Source organism: Nycticebus coucang, chromosome 2 (assembly GCF_027406575.1).
Source record: "Nycticebus coucang isolate mNycCou1 chromosome 2, mNycCou1.pri, whole genome shotgun sequence".
In the NCBI taxonomy this organism is placed as follows: Eukaryota; Metazoa; Chordata; class Mammalia; order Primates; family Lorisidae; genus Nycticebus; species Nycticebus coucang.
Window position 1 is genome coordinate 88,829,441 of NC_069781.1, and position 21,928 is coordinate 88,851,368.

The 21,928-nt window shown below is 33.0% G+C and overlaps 1 protein-coding gene across 3 annotated transcripts in view; it reads left to right on the forward strand.

Annotated features, from left to right (window-relative positions):
* The window catches only part of VPS13A (vacuolar protein sorting 13 homolog A), a 229,239-nt gene that overhangs the window by 118,212 nt on the left and 89,099 nt on the right, over positions 1 to 21,928 (forward strand). For all 3 annotated transcript variants that reach the window (XM_053575672.1, XM_053575663.1, XM_053575681.1), the window contains exons 36-45: positions 5,092 to 5,219; positions 5,553 to 5,722; positions 6,255 to 6,472; positions 7,491 to 7,723; positions 14,293 to 14,385; positions 14,859 to 15,215; positions 16,424 to 16,525; positions 18,402 to 18,560; positions 18,730 to 18,985; positions 20,467 to 20,627. In XM_053575672.1, coding sequence (XP_053431647.1) covers positions 5,092 to 5,219; positions 5,553 to 5,722; positions 6,255 to 6,472; positions 7,491 to 7,723; positions 14,293 to 14,385; positions 14,859 to 15,215; positions 16,424 to 16,525; positions 18,402 to 18,560; positions 18,730 to 18,985; positions 20,467 to 20,627 — 1,877 coding nt within the window. The remainder of the gene's footprint in view (positions 1 to 5,091; positions 5,220 to 5,552; positions 5,723 to 6,254; positions 6,473 to 7,490; positions 7,724 to 14,292; positions 14,386 to 14,858; positions 15,216 to 16,423; positions 16,526 to 18,401; positions 18,561 to 18,729; positions 18,986 to 20,466; positions 20,628 to 21,928) is intronic.

A 21,928-nucleotide genomic window follows, 5' to 3' on the forward strand; every position in this document is an offset into this window, starting at 1 on the left:
GAAACAAATTTTTATGGACTGGGTGTGGTGGCTCATGCCTATAATCCTAGCACTTGGGAGGCTGAGGCAGGTGGATTGCTTGAGCTCAGGAGTTCGAGACCAGTGAACAAGAGCAAGACTCTGTCTCTGCTAAAAATAGAAAGAAAAAATAGCCAGGTGTTGTAGCAGGTGGCTATAGTCCCAGCTACTTGAGGGTCTCAGGCAATCTTGCCTGAGCCCAAGAGTTTGAGGTTGCTGTGATTAAGGTAAGATTTTTAAAGTTTCAGAAAAGAGTAACAGGCTATTTATCAATGGCTTGGGTACAAAATGATTAAATAATTTTTTTGCTTGTTTATCATCAATAGAAGTGGATGCAGTGAGTTGGTTGGATTATAGAAGATGATGGAGGAATGTATTCAGAATTCTAATGAAAGTGATTTTGAGGCTAGGATTCTATGCACAGCCAAACTGACACCCAAAATGTTAAAACAAAATAATCCACAGATTTTCTGACTCAAAGTCTACTCAATTTTGTCATACCCATTTCTAAAGAAATTAGTTTGAAAATATATCCCAGCAAGACAAACAAGGAATCTAGGAAAGAGGAAAATGAGAGAGCAAAAACTAGCCTACTCAGGAGGGCATTGATAAAAGGAATCCTCCAATTACCTCTGTGACTAGGCTGGAAAGGTAATTGATTTTCATTAAAAAGAAATTCAGAATACTTTAAGGAAAAGCTACATGAAACAATATCATAAAGAAGAAAACTAGCATAAATTTCACATAGTAATGTAGGATGAGGAGTTAACTACATTGTATAACTGATACAGAAAGGGAGACGTTTTCTGTTCTTAACAAAGAAATTGCCACTATCTACTGTGGCCCAGAAGTGAAGTGGACTAAATTGTGCATCATTGGAATGTGAGAAGAGAGAATCTTTTCATTTTTGAGATATGCACTCCCTGTAATAATGTGTCATCACAGGCAGTATTACTATGTCTCTTCATTGAAAAATGTTACGTAGTCAAGCAACACAGGAAAGGCTTGCTGTATAGATAAGAAAGTTAAGTGTTATCGACTATGATAACATAGAAGTAAAAAGGTAACTGACCAAAGCTGTAAAGAAGAGGATGGGAACAGGTGAAGGAAAAGGTAAGAGTTTAAATAGTGGCGAATATAAAGTAATGTCTAAAATTGATGAAACGTACCAAAGTAGAGGGGATAAGGTAATGAACCCATGTGTACTTGTCACCCATTTCAACAATCAGTAGCATGTGCCTAGTTTTATTGCCACACTAATTCTGCTCTTCTTCCTCACACTTAATAGATTATTTTAAAGCAAATCTCAGTGTTACACCTTTATTAGCTACTTATCTATATTTGATAAAGACTTTACTTTTAAAATGATAGTAACATAGTAACATAATCACCATTAAAAATTAGCAATGCTTCCATATAACTGTAGAAATATCCAATTAGCATTCATATTTCACCTAAATGTCTCATAACTGTCTTGTTACAAGTTTTATTTTTTAAAAAATAATGACAAAGGAGTCAGTTCACAAAGAAAATAGAACAGTCCTAAATGTGTATGTCCTTAATGACAGAGCTTCAAAACGTATACGGAAAGACTGACAGAACAAAAAAAGGAAATACTCATATATAGAGTCATAGCTGGGGATTTGAACACACCACTTTAAGTAATTGATAGAATGTGGACAACTAATTGAACTCTTGACCTAATTGACATTAGTATAGTATTGTAATCAACAATTACAGAACATAAAAGAGTCCTGGAATGTTCACAGAGATACCCCTTTTGGGGGCTGTAAAGTTTTCTGACCACATGGGATTAAATTAGAAGTCAATAGGCTATCAAAAAGCTTGAACTATTTGGATATTACATAATTTCTAAGTAACCAACAGGTCAATAATAAATGAGAAGGGAAATTAGGAAGTTGTTTGAACTGAATAGTAATGAAGATAACATATCAAAATTTGTAAGATCCAACTAAAGCAAGCCGTGAAGAAATTTTTAGCTGTGAAAGATCATATTAGAAAAGAACAAGAGTTTTAAAATCAAAGATAAATCTTCTACATCAAGAAACTAGAAAAACAGAGCAAATTAAGCTCAAAGTAAACAAAATGGAGACAGCAATAAAAATAAGAATAAAAACCAACAAAAGAGAATCACATGAATAATAGAGAAAATTAACAAAATCAGAAGGTTTTATTGGAAAGACAGATAAAATTGATAACCCCCTAGCAAGGCTGATGATAGAGAACACAGATTTCCAATATCAGACATAGATTACTACAAATAACTACCAGGACAATATGTGGATATTATGAATAATTTTGTGAGAATGAATTCTGCAACATGGATGAAATGGACAAATTTCTTATAAAGCACATTTGCCAAAATTGACATAAAAAGAAATAAAATGTCTGATTATCCCTGTTTTTTATGATAGGTATTAAATTTTACTGTTGAATTCTATTAAATTTTTAGACAAGAAATGATACCAGTGTTGACTATATAGAAAACCCTAAGAAGTCTTCAACAAATTAATAGAATTAATGAATGGATTTTATATATTTTGAATTTTGTATTTTTTAACAAAATATATCAATATATAAGGCTAACATGTAAAAAATGTTTTATCAGTTAATATTGGGAAATGAAATTTAAATAATATTTGCAGTAGCATCGTAAAACATAATATACTTAAGACATTTAACAAAAAGCATCCAAGACCCTTCCACTGAAAAATATTATACAATAATGATAGAAATGACTTAAATATGTGGAGAGGCATATATGCTATGTATGTGGACTGAAAAAAAATCTCAATATTGTTAAGATAATTCTTATCACTGCATTGATTTATAGATTGAACATAATTCGTATCACACTTAATAGAAATGGAAAGATTGCTTTAACAATTTCGGTGGACATTTTGAAGACCAATAATAGTTAAAAATACAATATTGTGAAAGACGAATAGGGACTTATACTATCTAAATTTTAAAATTTCTACAAATCTATAATAATTGAGTCATAAAATATTGGCATAACATAGGCATATGGGTTGGTGAAAGAGAATAGAGTCTGTTAGATACATAGTCAAGTCATTTTCAGCAAAGTTTATTCAGTAGAGAAAGGGTAGGCTTTTTAACAAATGGTATTGTCGCAACTAGATAAATGGGGAAAAACTTGAATCTTGCCCTTACACTGTATGCAAGAATTAATTTTTGAGTTGGATGAAAGATATAAATTTAAAAGCTAAAATGTTAAAGCTTCTAGAAGAAAATATGGAAGAATATCTTCATTGACCATGAGATAGCCAAAGACTTTTTAGGGAGATAGAAAAGCACTAATCATAGAAGAACAACTATATCAAAATTTTAAATTTCTGCTCATCAAAGATAGTAGCAAGAGAGTAAAGCCATTCCTCATTTTGAGACATATTTGTGATGTGCACATCTGACAATGTTCTTATATGCATAACATAAAGAACTTCTGTACTTCAACAGCAACTTTAAAAAAAATTAATAAGCAAAAAATTTGAATACTTGAGAAAGAGTGGTATGTAAATGGACAATAAATATGAAAAATTGCGAATGTGCTTACTTTATAATTGTGTACTACTATAAAATATTAAGAAATGTCTCAGCTTACCACACTAGTTAAATTTTAGAAACTGACAACACCAAAGGTTGACAAGAATGTGGAACAGCTGAAACTCTCCCATTTTGCTGATAGCAACATGAAATAGTATTACCACTTTTGGTAAAGAGTTTGGCAGTTAACATATACCTACATACCTAACAGGCCTGGGTATTAACCCCAAATCTACCTTAAAATAAGTGCATATATACAAATGACTTATTTAAGTATATGTGTTATAGGTTTATTCACAGTATCCAAAACCCCCAAAGTCACCAATAGTAGTATGGATAAACTGTTTATAGAGTATATGGCTTCTTAGCTATAAGAAAGAGTGAACAACTGGTACGTGAAATAACATGGATGAATTTCAAAAACATTATGTTGACTGAATGAAGCCAGATTTGAAATAGTACAATCTGCTGTATTACTCCATTTATGTGGAGTTTAAGTACAGACAAAACTAATCTATAGTGCTTAAAATTTGAATGGTAAGAAGGTTGGAATTGGCTGGGAAGAAGTAAGAGGGAACTTTCTGGAGGGATATAGATGTTTGGCACATTAAATGGAGTGTCAGTTACATGGATATATACATGTACCAAATCTTACTGAATTGTTAAGATTTTTATATTTCACTGTATGTAAATTTTATCACACTTAAAAATAAGTTACCTGGTGTGGTGGTACTTGTCTCTCCCTTGGTAGAATGAAAATTAGAAACTGATGTATTTTCATTTTATGTTCATTTGATATACACCATATGCATATAATACTTTGATTCAGTGTTTAAATGTAGGCAACACATTTTTGATTTTTCAGAATAGCATACCAGTTTTAAAAATGCCACCAATATCTTGTTTGGTTTTAGTTTTTTAAAGTAGCATTTGAATACTAAACTATGTGGCAGGTACTTTAGTATGCATTTCACACATGCTGTTTTATATTATACTTAATCCCCGTAATAAACCCAGTGGTGAGTTCATTATTTCCATTGTACAAAAGTGGAAGCAGAAGTAGCAAGAGGAAAAAGACGCACCAAATATTTGATTAGTATTCCCAACTGGGGATCAATAGGGGGCTTAATGTGGGAAAATTGCTGAGCCTGGGAGTTTGAGACCAGCTTGAGTAATAGCAAAAAATAAAAAAGTTAGCCTGGCATGGTGATGTACACACAAGTTCAACAGTGAGTTATTACACCACTGCAGTATAGCTTGGGTGACACAGCAAGACCCTCTTAAAAAAAAAATTGCAAATTATTATGGAGAGAGTTCTAAACCAAGAGTTACTGAGTTCTACATTTAAATTTTCTATTTTTTATTTCCTTGGGTGTCATTTTATTATACTCATTTAGTTAATAATTCTGTTAAGTCTATTTTAAAATTGTTTCAGTGAGATACTTTTCGTGATTTCTTTTTTTATTCAATAACTTAAAATTTTCCCAGGGACCACTGTGGTGACAGCTGCTGTGGTGGAAGTACATTCATGTGCATCACAAGTTAAGACAACACTAAATATAAGTTTCAGAACTGATTATCTCACCATGGCACTGTATAGTCCAGGTCCCGAACAGGTAAGTCAAGGGAGAAAAGAAAATGTTTTCACTTGTGAAAAATTGCATATAGGCGGATGGTTATTAAATAATAATCATTACTGTTTCATGTGGATTTTGTAGTATCTTCTTCCTCTGAGAAAAATGATGAATCTTTTCACTTTAATAATAACCTTAACCAATGTGAAAAATAACATTTTAAAATTGGGGGCTTTCATTAGAGAGTCCTTTGGAGATAGAGATAATCGATATTTTCTATAAGCAGAGGCAATAATTTGTGATGGTGCATATCATTAAAATATGCTTTAGACTTATGTTTTTGTATAATTTTTATATTAATTTCTCCTTCCATAGGCATCATTTACAGATGTTCGTGACCCTTCTCTGAAACTTGCTGAATTTAAATTGGAGAATATTATAAGTACTGCAAAGATGTATACAGATGACTCAACATTTTGTTCTTTCTCATTAAAAAACTGTATTTTAGATGACAAAAGGCCTCATGTCAAGAAAGCAACTCCTAGGTGTGTATTGTAATAGTGTTCCAAGGTTTCACTTGAGGAATGGTTGATAAATTTTACTGAACACTGTCTAAAGTTGAATGTTTATTTTGTTGGGGCAAACCTAAGGTCTTCAGAGTTTCAGTTCAGTCATACTATGATACTCAGTTAACATTTAAAATGTCCTAGTTCAGTTATGTGCTATTCTTACTGGATAGTTGATCAGTGAGTAAATGAAAATAATGAATGCAATTATATTTGTTTTTACATTCTCTACTATAAATTATATTCTCTAATATTAATCTAACAAATTATAGCACATGCTAATTGCAAGGGGAAATGCACGAAAAATTGAAAAAATATACTGAGATTCAAATTGTGGTAATTTGTTAAACCTAACACTTCCTAATTTATGATACAATTTTGCATCAGAAACTTGTAAGTCCATTATTTGGAATACTTTGTGAATCTTTCCAAGAGGCTTGACTTTAGAATGCTTGTTTGCTGCCTGTCAAAGTCTGGATTTTATTGCTATTATTGTGATTGTGTTTTTCAGAATGATAGGACTGACAGTTGGGTTTGACAAAAAAGACATGATGGATGTAAAATACAGGAAAGTCAGAGAAGGTTGTGTGACTGATGCAGTCTTTCAAGAAATGTATATCTGTGCAAGTGTGGAATTTCTGATGACCGTTGCAAATGTCTTTTTTGAGGCCTTCACCACGGGTACTACTGTAGAAACCAGTGTTCAAACATGGACTTCTAAAGAAGGAGGTTAGTTATGGGCTAAAATATTTAATCTTTGATTTATTAAAGTGCTACAGCAGCACTTACCTTGACTAGCCTTTTATATAATCAGGGTAAATGCATCAATAAGTTAAAATCTTTATTTTTCAAAGAAAAACAATGTATTTTTGGGAGAATGTGCAGTTTGCATTTTGTTTGAAAGTGCAAATATATATTGTGTTCAAAAATTATGAGATCTACAATTAGAATAAGTAATTATACTTCTCCGCAGGTAGTAATTTGAATTTTGTTGGGGAAAGAAACAAGCGGGGAGAATAATTAACCAGCCAGTTCTTTTCACAACTAAAGATAGTATTTCTATTTAAAACACTCATATTCATTCATTCATTCATTTCTTTCTTTTAAGACAGGGTCTTGTTTTGTTGCCCAGGCAGGAGTGAAATGGTATCAGTATAGCCCAATGTATCCTCTTCTTGAACTCGGGTGATCCTCCTGCCACATCCTCCTGGATAACTGAGACTACAGATATGTGGCATTGTACTTCACTGATATTTTTCTTTTTTTGTAGATCTGAAAAAATTGTTTGCTCAATCTGGTCTACAACTCCTGGGCTCAAGTGATCCTCATACCTCAGCCTGTCAAAGTGCTAGGATTACAGGCATGATGAGCCTCTGTACCCACCCTATTTTGCTGTATTTATTTCTAGCTTTTAACGTATATTTTTTTCTGTTAGCCTTGTACATGTTTCATTCATTGTGGTATAGTAGAAAGTGTCAAATTGAGAGTTGGAAACAGATTAGTTTCTAGCTTTGCCATTAAATAGTAGTTTTTTTAATCATATTTTTTAGTATTCTTATCCCTATAGCATCTTTAAATCTTTATTAAGAGAGTTGTAGGAGATTAGATCCTTTGTGATCTAAGATTATTTTACTTTTTACTTAAAATGAAAAAAGTTTCTCATAAATAATAATATGAGTAGGATATACTACCTATAACAAATACTCATAAATATTTTAAAGTATTAATTTATTTTTATTTGTTTTAGCACCTATACAGGAATCAGATAAGTGGGAAATAAATATTTTTATTAAAAATCCTGAAATTGTGTTTGTGGCTGATATGACAAAAAATGATGCTCCTTCATTAGTCATTACAACACAATGTGAAATTTGCTATAAAGGTGACCTTAAAAACAGTATCATCACTGCTGCCATTAAAGATCTCCAAGTGAGAGCATGCCCATTTCTTCCAGTCAAGAGAAAAGGCAAAATTACTACTGTGAGTTAACTGTTTAATTATCTGCTTAATTTTAAACTGTTTTAGATTTAGTATATGCCACTTTAGAAAATGAAAATTTCTTCCATGCTTTCTAACCTTGCTGTATAAAATACCTTTCTTTCTGCTCGGAGAGTCAAATTTGGAATATTACTTACCAGCTTTGACATTCTTTTCATTCTTCTAGATCTGTGGTTCTCAACCTTCCTAATGCTGCAACCTTCTACTACAGTCCCTGTGGGTCACGACCCAGAGGTTGAAAACCGCTGTTCTAGATGCTGCTTATTGTTACTTGTTTTTATGAGTATATTCTCACTAAAAATTGGTTTCATCTTGACATTTCAGTTAAGATCTTACTTTGACTCTCTAAGTCCATTCCAAACTACTCTTTAGCTTTTGAGACTTTCTCCTAGTTCTCGGCTACGTGTACAGATTACTTTCACTGCGTACTATGCCTATTATAAGAATACTGTGCCTATTTATAAAGTTTATAAATTAAACCTTTTCAGAGGGATGTATGTACAGGATAAAATGTAACATATGCAGGGGTTGGTATAATCCATAGTTTCAAACATCCTCTGGGGTTTGGGAACATAGCTCCCACAGAAAAGAGCACACTACTGGAATTTGAACGATTTTTCCCTTCCATTTTCTCAGCTGTTTGTTCTACAATACTTACTATTCTGGAATTGGATCTTTTGAACTGAAACATCACTCTTAAGTTTAATCTTTTAAGATAAAGAGCTTTTTTTCCTCTTTAAATCATACATGATTACTACTGTTAGTATAGCTATTCCAGTTTTTTTGTATGGCATATTTTTTCCCATTATTCATAACATTCACCCTTTCACTTACTTATCTTTAAACTGTGATTACAACTTTTGTAAGCAGTATTTATATTATTTTGTTTTATGTAGTTGACAATTATTTCAATTAAAATATTCATAGCCAGGCATTGTGATGGGCACCTATAATTCCAGCTAATTGGGAGGCCGAGGCAAGAAAATAGCTCAAGCCCAAGAATTTGAGGTTGCTGTCAGCTGTGACACCATGGCACTCTACCGAGGGTGACGTAGTAAGACTGCCTCAAAAAAAAAAATTTTTTTTCAGAGCTTTTATATTACTGTTATTATTGATATATTATTTATGTCATTTGTTCCTTATGTTTTATGTTCTGTTCTCCATGATCTTGCCATTTGGTGGATTAATAAGTACTTTTTTATTGTACTATTTTCCTCTTTATTTAGCTTGTTAGTTATGCAGACTTCCCCCACTTTCTATAAAAAAAGAAGGATGAATCAGAGGATAGAGCTAAGAGCCACAGATGATTATTCTTAGACCTTCAGATCTAATCAGGATATTCATTTGCCTGGATGAATTTCAAAATTGCTTTGGGCTAGTGGCTCCTTTTTCTTTCCATTATCCCAGTTTGAACGGGAATGTCTGTAACTGATATCCTTTGCCTGTTCAGCATTCTGTTTTGGAAGTGGTGGGGACAGATAACTCCTGTCTGTGCCCCAACAGCTGTACTTTGGATTAGACTGTGAACTGATACAAGATAGATGAGATTCTGAACTTTTGAATTAATGAGAGATGTAGATGAGATACATGATGAGAGAGTTAGGTGTTGAGATTTTAGACTGTAGGCTATAGTGGTGGGATGAGACTCAGGGATTATAGGAGATGAATTTGAGAAGACATGAGACATGCAGGGGATTTTACCACAGGGGAAATTCATTTAATCTAATTATATTAGAGAATTACTTAATAAGTCTAATGGATTTGTAATTTTTCTACTTGCCTTCTGTAACTTTTTCTGGTTAGATTAATTTATATCGTTTCAATTTTGTATTTTCTTTTTCTTTTTTATTTTTATTTCTTTTTATTTTTTAGAGACAGAGTCTCACTTTATTGCCCTCGGTAGAGTGCTGTGGCATCACAGCTCGCAGCAACCTCCAACTCCTGGGCTTAAGTGATTCTCTTGCCTCAGCCTCCCAAGTAGCTGGGACTACAGGTGCCCGCCACAATGCCTCGCTATTTTTGGTTGCAGTTTGATCAGGGGCCGGGTTCAAACCCCGACACTCGGTATATATGGCTGACGCCCTACCCACTGAGCCACAGGCATCACCCTTTTATTTTTTAATGTATGTATTTTTTTAATTTCAGGTTAATGTGAGGGTACAAACAACCAAATCATAATATTTGCATTTGTTAGGTAGAGTCAGTCTTGTAGCTATGTCCTGCGCTTAAAAGGTATACCATACACCTCCACATTGTACCTATTCAGTGGGAGTACCCCAAACCCCCCTCCCTTTCTGCCTTCCCTTGTTTCCCCTTGTCCAAGTTGACTTGAAATGAGTTTTACTCATATGTGGGCATGAATTAGAAGGTCTGCTGGCTTCATAGTAGTATTGAGTACATTGGATATTTGCTTTTCCATTCTTACGAAACTTAATATTGAGAAGAATGTGTTTGAGCTCTATCTAGGTTAATACAAAAGATATGAAGTCATCGTCTTTGTATGGCTGAATTGTATTCTGTGGTATACATATACCAGTTTGTTAAGCCATTCTTGAGGTGATGAACATTTAGGTTTTTCCACTTCTTGGCAATTATAAATTGAGCTGCAGTAAACAATCTAGTGCATATGTTCTTATTATAAAATGATTTCTTTTTCTTCTAGGTAGATGCCTAGTAGTGGGATTGCAGGGTCAAATGGGAGGTCTAATTTGATTTCTATGAGAATTCTCCAGACTTCTTTCCAAAGAAGTTTTATTACTTTACAGTTCCACCAACAGTGTAAAAGTGTCCTTCTCTCTCCACACCCATGCCAGCATCTGCAACTCTGGAACTATGTGTTGTGGGCTGTTCTCACTGAGGTTAAATGACATCTCAGTGTGGTTTTGATTTGCATTTCTGTGATGATTAGGGATGATGAGCACTTTTTCATATGTTTGTTTAGCCGTTCATCTGTCTCAGAGAAGGATCTGTCATGTCTCTTGCCCAGTGATAGATGTGATTTTTAGCTCTGTTTTTGTTGATTAATTTGAATTCTCTATGGATCCTAATTATCAAGCCTTTGTCAAATTTGTAATATGCAAAAACATTTTCCCCTTCTGAAGGTTGTCTATTTGCTTTGATTGTTGTGTCCTTAGTTGTGCAGAAACCTTTCATTTTAATTAAGCCCCATTTGTTAATTTTTGTTGTTCTTGTTGCATTTGCCACAGCAGTCTTCTTAAAATCTTTCCCTACACCAACATCTTCTAAATTTTTTCCAAAATTTTTTCTATGATTTTTGCCATTTCCTGCCTTAGACTTAAATCATTTATTTACCTTGAATCAATTTTTAGAAGTGATGAAAGGTGTAGGTCAGGTTTCAGTATTTTACTTATGGTTATCCAGTTCTCCCACCACCATTTATTGAATAAGGATTCTTTTCCCTTCCTGTATCCTTTTGTTTGGTTTACCAAAGATCAGATAGCCATAACAGACTGTTTCATCTCTTGGTTTTCTATTTGGTTCCAAATCCCTGTTTTTCTATTTTTTTCCAATACCATTCCATTTTGATCACTGTGGACTTGTAATATAACCTGAAGTCTGTTGAGTGATGCCTCTGTTTGTTTTTATTACTAAAAATTGCCTTGGCTATACGGGGTTTATAATGGTTCCATACGAAATGAAGAACTATTTTTTTCTAGTTCTTCAAAGTATGATCTTGGTATTTTAATAGAGATTGCATTGAATCTGTAGATTACTTTGGGACGTATAGACATTTTAACTATGTTTATTCTTTCCAGCCAGGAGCATGGTATTTGTCAATTTCTTATGCTATTTCCTTTCTTAGGGTTACATAATTTTCTTTGTAGAGGTCCTTTACCTCTTTTGTTAGTTATGTTCCTAGGTATTTCATTTTCTTTGAAGCTACTATAAAGGGAATTGTGTTTCTGGTTAGTTTCTCAACTTGGCTGCTATTGGCATATACAAATGCTACTGATTTGTGGACATTGATTTTGTATCCTGAGACATTAATGTATTTCTTGATCACTTCTAGGAGTCTTACAGTTGAGTCTCTGGGGTTCCATAAGTATGAGGTCATATTATCAGCAAAGAGTTAGAGTTTGACCAGCTTTACAGGAAATACACCTATTTTTAACACTGACTATCACAATAGACAGCCAGCAAAATAAACACCCTGAAACATAATGGACAAAACCTAGTTTCCATAGTGGCACAAAGGAAAAAAACTAAGCAGTGAACTGTCAGAAAATAAGATGAATAGAACTCTACCACACTTTTTAATTCAGTAAACATTAATGGCTTGAATTCCCCACTGAAGAGGTACAGACTGGCTGATTGCAAAAAAAGAAACCATAAGCCATCCATATGTTGTCTAGAGGAGACACACCTACCCCTGAAGGACCAATCAAAACTCAGGGTAAAGGGATGGAAGACAGTATTTTAGGCAAATGGAGATCAGAATAAAGGAGAGGTCACAATCTTATTTTTCAGATACCAGTATATTTAAAGCAACTGAAGTAAAAAAAGACAAAGATGGTCTCTTCATTCTGGTCAAAGGAATAAGGCAACAGAAAGACGCTTCAATTCTAAATATTTTTGTTCCCAGATTTATGAAACAGACCTTGATTGTTCTGAGCAATATGATATACCATAACACCACAATAGCTGGGGACTTTAACACCCCTCTGACAGAACTGGACAGATCTTCTAAACAGAAACTAAGCAAAGAGACAAGGAACCTAAAGTTCACCCTAGAACAAATGGGCTTAATAGATATATTTAGAATACCATCCAAAGCTAAGGAATATACATTCTTCTCATCAGCCCATGGAACATACTCCAAAATAGATCATACCCTAAGATATAAATCAAACCTTAACAAAATTAAAATAATTAAAATTATACCTTGTATCCTCTCAGACCACAGGGCAATAAAGGTGAAATTAAACTTCAGCAAAAACTGTCATTCCCACACAAAGGCATGGAAGTTAAACACCTTATGCTGAATGACAGTTGGGTCAAGGAACAGATATGGGAGTGGGGGATTGTTAAATTCCTCAAACATAATAATGAAGCTACAAATTACCAAAACCTGTGGGATACTGCAAAAACAGTCTGAAGAGGGGAAATTTATTGCTTTAAATGTCTACATCCAAAAAACAGAAAGAGAGCATCAATATATTAATGAATTATCTTAAGGAAATGGAAAAGGAACAAAAATTTAATCACAACCCTAGCAGAAGAAAAGAAATAACTAAAATTAATCAGACATTAATGAAATTGAGAACAAGAATCATTCAAAAAAATACTCAAATACTCATTCAAAAAATGAAACAAAATGTTGGTTCTTTGAAAAGATAAACCATTGGCCAGACTAACTAGAAACAGAAAAGTAAATCTCCAGTAACCTCAATCAGAAATGAAAAAGAGGAAAAACAACAGATATCACAGAGATACAAGAGATTATCTCTGACTACTACAAGAAACTCTATGCCCAGAAATTTGACAATGTGGAGAAAATCGACCAATACCTGGAATCACACCCTCTACCCAGATGTAACCAAGAAAAAATAGATCTCTTGAACAGACCATTATCAAGCACTGAGATTGAAGAAAGTATACAAAATATTTCAACAACAACAACAACAAAAAAATGCCCTGGAACAGATGGCTTCACACCAGAATTTTAGCAAACCTTCAAAGAAGAGCTTGTACCTAGACTGCAGAAAACTATTCCAAAACATTGAGAAGGAATTTTCCCCACCACATTCTATGAAGCAAACCTCACCCTGATAGCAAAACCAGGAAAAGATCCAACTAAAAAGGAGAACTACAGATCAATTTTACTAATAAATATAGATGCAAAAATACTCAGCAAAATCTTGGTCAATAGATTATAGCTACAGATTAAAAACACTATGCACCATAATCAAGTAGGTGTCATCCTAGGGATATAAGGCCAATTTATCATATAGAAATCCATAATGTAATTCACTATATCAATAGAAACAAACACAAGGACCAAGGACCATATGATCCTCTCAATAGATGCAGAAAAAGCATTTGATAAAATTCAGCATCCTCTTCTAACAAGAACATTTAAGAATATAGGCATAGGTGACACATTTCTTAAACTGATTGAAGCCATTTGCAACAAACCCACAGCTAATATCATACTGAATGGAGTAAAACTGAAAGCTTTTCCACTTAGAATTCATTTCAATTTTACAATGGAAAAAATAGTACAAATTTTTATTTTAGTAAGTAAAATAAAATAGATAAGTGTTACAGGTTCTTCATATATTTTAGTATTTGTAAGAAGTGCTTCCACTTACATTGTTATATTAATGTTACTGCTAATAGTGTTACCAACACATTATTATAAATAATCTGTAAAGAGAATAAGAAGTGTTACTGAGTCACTTGTTTTTTAATAAAGTTATTTTTACTAATTTGTTTATTTGACATAGATAATTACTAGGAAAGTCTTTAAATAGAAATGTTTTCATACATATTTAAGCATTAATTTAGTGTTATTGATTTTTCTCTTACAGGTTTTGCAACCCTGTGACTTGTTTTATCAGACTACTCAGATAGATACAAATCCGCAAGTGATTGATGTTTCAGTAAAATCCCTGACATTAAAGGTAAGTATAATCATTCAAATGTTTAGTATACTTTAAAAAAAATTAGTAAAACCCAGAAACAGGCAATTTTTATATTAAATCTTTTAATTGTTAAGCAAAATAGATGCATTCGTGTTTTTCAAAATATACTTTTATGAGTCACTTACACATTTTAAATGTGCTTTTGTAGTTAAATTAACATCTAATATCCCCATACTATATATAGTTGAAATTATACTTGGTGAATTTAGCATCTATGATTCATCTAAGTATTTTAACAAATCAAAATTTGATATGGTAATTTAAATTTTTTTATATCTTTAATAGTTTCATGGTAACGAAAACGTATCTATAATAAATTGTGTCTTATGATTTTGTAGTAGTGATGTTAGTTAAGTATTACTCATGACCTTTAAGTATATTTAATATTTTTTTAAATTATGAAAGTGGTATGTATAGATTTTTTTTTATTATGTTAATTTTTTTCTATTTAGGTTTCACCAGTTATTATAAATACCATGATTACCATAACTTCAGCACTGTATGCAACTAAGGAAACCGTTCCCAAAGAAACTGCTTCTTGTGCAACACATTTATGGGAAAAGAAGGATACGAAGAATTTAAAAATGTGGTTCCTTGAAGAATCAAATGAATCTGAAAAAATAGTTCCTGCAACTGAATTGGTACCCAATGGAGAGACAATAAAAATGAACATCGATTCTATTTTTATAGTTCTTGAGGCTGGAATTGGTCATAGAACAGTGCCTATGCTTTTGGCAAAGTCATGTTTTTCAGGGGAAGGCAAAAATTGGAGTTCCTTAATAAATCTCCACTGTCAGCTTGAGCTAGAAGTAAGCATATATAGTATTTTTCAAGTTTTGTAACAGATAATGACACGTGGAATATTATGGGAATCTTATTTTAGCTATATAAATAATGTTTATTATAAATACGTTGGCTCAAAAAGTTTTTGAAGAAAGCTTACAAATTTTTCTTTTGAATAATAGCTTTTATGTGTAACTACTTTTGCTTTTAAAGTATATATTCGCTAATTTATAGTGCATGTATTTCAATTGGTGTTACCAACTTAAAGATCATATATTACCAGACACATTGTTGGTTAAGGTCAGAATTCTTATTTTTAAGAGTTAAACTTGAATACTTTTTTTTTTTTCAAAGGATAATGGGTTGGATTTATGAATATGTGGATAATATCTTCTAATAGTAATATAACAAATTAGAAGGAATATGCCTTGTATTTTTATGTAATGTAAAATCTGTATATTTTAGTGACAGTCCATTAAGATCTTGCAAACTTTCATGAGTACTTTAAAGCCAGGTTTTTTTAGTTGATATTAAGAGTTACTTGATTTAAACAACATTTTGCTTCAGAATTTATCTATATAGAATCATCTCCAAGGTTTAAATTAATTTTTATTTCTGTTTGAATTAATCTAATATTCTGCCTTTATAACGGTGAATATGAAAATGTATATGCTGTTATTTAAATGTGTTGATACAAGGTTATATTATGTACTGATAGAGGTAAAACTGTGCCAAGATTTCACATTCGCAAATTTTGGTTAGCATTCTGTATATTTTGCAGATGATTTGATCTCGGATGTCCATTAAATTCAGAATATTTAAGTAAAAAGTCATTGAATAGTGTTCACTTATTTATCAGTGGTGTATTCATTGATGTGGTACTGACCTTCAAGGGATTTCAGTCAGTGAGAGTAGACAGACAGGTTTAAAATGTCAATAATACATGTATGTGTCAGACAAACACAGAGCTTGCCTGGAAGTCAGAGTGAGATGCTTAAAAAAGGGTTTTATCTGGACTAAATTATGAAGTACAAATAAAGGATTATGAAGTTAGCCAGGTGAGAAAAATGCCGAGGGAGTGCTTATATAGGAAGCTACTGAAAGCCATGTAGACTGGTTTTCACACAGAAGAAATGACAGGGCCGAAAGATGTGGTGATGGGTAACAGCATGGAAGATCCTATGATGAAATCTCAGAATATTTCATTTAAAAACTTAAAAATTCTGTCTTACAGGTGCATTATTATAATGAAATGTTTGGTGTGTGGGAGCCTTTGCTTGAACCCTTAGAAATTGATCAGACTGAGGATTTTAGACCATGGAATCTTGGAATTAAGGTATGTGAATGTGTTGTGTTAATGTGTGTGTGTGTATTTTAAAGTCTTTATTGTTTTTTAGGACAGATTTAGGCTCACAGAAAAATTAAGAAGAAGGTACAGAGATCGCTCGTATACTTACTTCCCTTGCATAACCTCCCCCTTTATTAACATTTTCTCGTCAAAATGTTTAAAATCTGAAATTTCAAAAATTGAGGATATTCATAGGATATTTACCTCAGTTACACACTAGACACTTGAATTTTAATGACAACAAAGTTCAGGTTGTGTCATCATGAGCCTTATCAACATGCTTCCCTGTTTGACCTCTGAATAGTCCAAGACCTATGCAGTGTGTGGTTCTAATACAAATAATCATGTAATCAGACATTGTTCTTAAAAAATGTATCTTGTTTTTAATCTGGACAGCAGGACTCTGAGGAGGGTATAGTTTTTATCCTTATTTTAACATGTGAAGAAACTGAGACCAGAGAGTTTAGAGTTCCCTGAAATAATGATAGCTACAAAGTGGAAGCAAATCCAGCTGCAGAGTCCCAGTCTTAAAACACTATGTTATAATGCCTCTATTGTCGTCTTGTAGTTTATTGTCCATCCCAAATTTCCTTCGTCCTCAGAAGGGTGAACACTACGAAGATAAATGGACAGATAGACTGATACATAGATAGAATGTATATTACTATTTTTAAAACATATATTGTGACTTTATGTAATTATAAGAATCAGGGCCTTTAGAAAAATTACGCTTCTAAAGCAAGAAACTGCAGAATTATGAACATGTCTCCTGCCTAATAATGATTCAGTTAAACTGCAGACAAATTTTTAGGGGCTTAAAGCCAGTTTAAGTAATGACAAAGGCAGCTTGGCATGTCCAGCCTTTTTATATTAAGGTCATTTCATTTAATTTTCCGGATATTTTAGTTGAACAATTTTAATAAAAGAATTCCTTTGGTTGTTTAAGTCAGATTATACATGGTCAAGGGATCTATTCATCCTAAAAAATGGCATTGATTATTAGTCCTAGGTTTGCAATGAGGTCCTGCTACTCTTGTCTGACTTTGTAAGGTTTCTCTATTTATTAGCATGACCAATAGACTAAATTACCTTAGTAATTAGGTACCTTCCATGTTGCTATGAAGTATGTGCTTTTAAATTACATTCAGATGCCACACATAGTAATTTTAAGGGTTCTTTTATGTCTAAATTCCACCTATCGTTTTACTATCAATGCAGATGAGATATGGTTGTTTTGTTTTTCAGTTTGTTGCATTTTTAAGAAAGAGTCTTGCTTTGTTGCTCATGCTGGAGCACAGTGGTGCAGTCATAGTTCACCGCAGCCTCAGACTTCTGGGCTCAAGTATCCTAACTGCCTCAGCCTCCTGTAGCAAGGACTACAGGCACACACCACCATGCTTGGCTACTTAAAAATTTCTTATATACTGGGCGGCGCCTGTGACTCAGTGGGTAGGGCACCGGCCCCATATACCAAGGGTGGCAGGTTTAAACCAAGAACCTGGCCAAAACCTGCAAAAAAAATTTTTTTTTACATAACAAGTCTCACTGTGTTGCTTTGACTTGTCTCTGACTCTTGCTCTCAAGTAATCTTCCTGCCTTGGTGTCCCCAAGTGCTGGGATTACAGGTGTGAGCCACTGTTCCCCACCAATGGGTGACTTTTTCCTCTAAAACTGTTCCTATCTGCAGTGACTTTAATTGGCTGATGTCCAAGTAACTTCAGTAAGACAGTAGAACAGATAAAATTTTTAGCTCTGTTTAACGTTATCATTGGGATTTGTCTAAATTTTGTTTTTACTATGCAGGACATTATTTTGTTTTCCTAGGAATAATTTTTTCTTATATTTCTATACTTTATCATTGTAGATGAAAAAGAAAGCAAAAAAGGCCCTTGTTGAGTCAGAAACTGAAGAAGAAAACTACAAAGTGCCAGAATATAAAACTGTCATCAGTTTCTATTCAAAAGACCAATTAAACATTACATTATCCAAATGTGGTCTTATAATGTTAAATAATTTAGTCAAGGTAAGAAGAGAAATTTGAAACTTTAAATGTTGAGATATTATATGTAGTCTGAGTTGATCTGTTTACTGAATAATAAGATTGTTACTATGTTATTTGTCATATGTGCATTAGTGTTCTGTTTGTTTAGTTTTCTACATTTTGTTTATCTAAGATAATTCTTCTTTATTAGGCATTTACAGAAGCTGCCACTGGATCTTCAGCTGTCTTCTTAAGGGATCTAGCACCATTTATGATATTAAATTCTCTTGGACTTACTATTTCTGTTTCGCCAAGTGATTCTTTTAGCGTACTTAATGTTCCTTTGGCAAAATTATATATATTGAAAAATGGAGAGAGTTTAAGTATGGATTATGTTCGAACTAAGGACAATGATCATTTCAATGCAATGACTAGCCTAAGCAGCAAACTCTTCTTCATTCTTCTCAGTAAGTGATTTATTACCTTTCTGGGGCTATAATTTGTTTTAAACCACACTTTACATGTCATTTTGCTCATTAGTGTTATCTTACTTTTTTTTTTTTTTTTAATCTCCTTCCTAGCAGATTGGGAGCTGTTTTTTCCCCTTTGCAGTGATCCGGTTGCTATTGGTACTAAACCTCTTTCTTTATCCACTGCTTTATTTAGAGCATGGTAATGTACTGGTTTGTTGTGGGGAAAGAAAATACAGGATGGCCATAAATAAATTGCACATGAACTTTATGGCCACCCTGTATTAGATTTCATTTTCACTCAGGTTTTACAGGCCATAGATATTTAGGTGGCGGTGGTTTTAATAATAAGTGGTATAACTTGATATTATTCCATTAACTTTTTAGGCTGAAGAATAAATTGAAATTATATTTTAAAACGGCATTTTTAATGGTTTTGGGATTTGTGAATGGTTTTTTATGTTCTGCCTATTGAGGTGGAAGTTTTTTCCTTTGTCTTTTCTGCTTCGCAGAGTTTTTTATTTTTATAACAGATGAAATATGTAAATTTTTAAATTATCCTAGTACCTAGTCATTTGATGTTAAATCGTTTGAAAGCCACATCCACTCCACTTTTTGTCACTCTGGCGTTTAAATAGTTATTGAGAAGGGCATCACTCGAAAGGCATTAGACTTGGGGTGGAGGCAGGCTACTAAAACATAGCTGGCGCATTCTTCTAGTTAGGAAATAATGTATAACAGGTGTTCCAGGTGCTGTCGTGGCATTGTCAGTGAATTGTTCTTATCAATTTTACCTCTCTTTGTTTTTGAACTAATATTTTAATGAATGGGGGTGGTGAATGAAATGTATGCAAATAAGTAATTTCATCCCCAGTTGAACATGTGTTTAATCAAATCCAAGATATAACTGAAAAGCAACACAAGCCATTGGAAAAATTAAAAACTCAAAAGTTACACCTACCTTGGTTATTTGCCAATTTCTTCCTGAAAGTTTTAAGCTCTGATTGTTATGACAACAAGCCAGAGATCAGTGTTAAGCTTCATAATTCCTTGCCTTACTAAGTTATTTTTGAAAGGTTACTATTGCTGTCTTAGCTTGAACTCTTTCTTTTTTCTTTTCTTTTCTTTTTTTTTTTGCAGTTTTTGGCCAGGGCCAGGTTTAAACCCGCCACGTCTGGTATATGGGGCTGGTGCTCTACTCCTATGAACCACAGGCGCCGCCCACTGAACTCTTGAATAATTTTTTTTTTTTTCAAAGAAAAAAATGCTTTTTTTATAAAATGCTTTAAAGGTTTTTGTGACTACTATGGAAATATATGGTGGCTTCTTAAAGGATCATTTTGTATGGATTATAGCCAAAGACCTCAGTGACTATTATTTATAAGTTTAAGATAATCATCAGACATTTTTCATATCGTATATTCAAATTAATGTTATGAATTATAATAAAAACTTTCAAACATATTCATTAAATTTAGCACCTGTTAATCACTCTACTGCCGATAAGATTCCTTTAACAAAAGTGGGACGACGTTTATACACTGTAAGGCACAGAGAGTCTGGAGTTGAAAGATCTATTGTTTGTCAAATTGATACAGTGGAAGGAAGTAAGAAGATAACAATTCGCTCCCCAGTACAGGTATGAAATCATCAATTTGGGGGGACATCCTATTATGTATATCTGTGTGCTAATAAAAAAACTAAAGTGAATTAGTACCAAAAGAATATAAATTCTTAGAGAAATGCAGCTAATATCAAAAAGAAGACTCATCACTAGTAATTGCCATACTCTTAATATGACCAGTGGTAGAATTTTGTTTAATATAATTTTTAACAAGACTATTTTGTAAAATCTTTTACTAATAAAATATTCATCAGTATTTTGTTTTAGGTCTTTATTAGTACCTGTTCATTCTTTCTCTTTGAGTAAAGAATTTAAAATTATACCAATAGAAAAAAATTTTACAGCTTTATTGAGGTATGCACATTCAGGATGTCCCTAAAGGCACCATACATAGGGAAAATGGGGACTTATAGCTGAATGTGCCTTTATTTACAAAATATTCATTACAAAATTTTACAAAGAAGTAGCTAACGTATTAAATATTTTGTAAGATTTTGTAATGAATATTTTATAAATACAGGCACATGTAGCCACAAGTCCCCTTTTTCCTTATGTATGACAACCTTTGGGACACACTGTACAATAAACTGTCAATAAACTGTATGTATTTAAAGTTGATTAAGTTTTGACCTAAAAATACACTTGTGAAACCATCATCACACTCAAGGTAATAAACAAATTTATTACTCAAAAAATTGTTCTAATCTTTCCACTTTCCCATTCCCAGGCATCCCATGACCTATTATCATTGTATATTAGTTAGACAGTCTAGAACTTTATATGAATAAAAATGCAGTGGAGTACAGATAGTGTTTGGCTTCTTTCACTCAGCAAAAGTTATATGTATGTATCAACTTCCATGTATCCATGTTGTTACATGCAGTTAGATGTTGCTGAATAGTAATCTATTATATGGGTATACCACATGCCCATTTTGAGTGAATCTTTATATATGGTGTGAGGTTAAGGATTGAGTATATTTTTCCATATGAATTTATCTGAAGGATTTTGGATTTTAAGTCCTTTTCATCCAATAAAACACAGTATTCAAATATCTTGGCAGAGCGATCTGTCATATAAAGAGCAAATTAAATTAACTACACAGACTAAAAACTATACAACCTACCGTCATCATTATCATTTAAATTTGAGAATCAGGTTATCAGTTTTTATCAAAAATTTGGATAAAATTGGCTTGTTTGGGGCGGGGGGGACGGTTTATTTGTGTTTGTGTGTTTTCGAGATGGGATCTCACTCTGTCTCCCAGGCTAGAATGCTTTGGTGTGATCACAGTTCATTGCCGCCTCAAGCTCCTG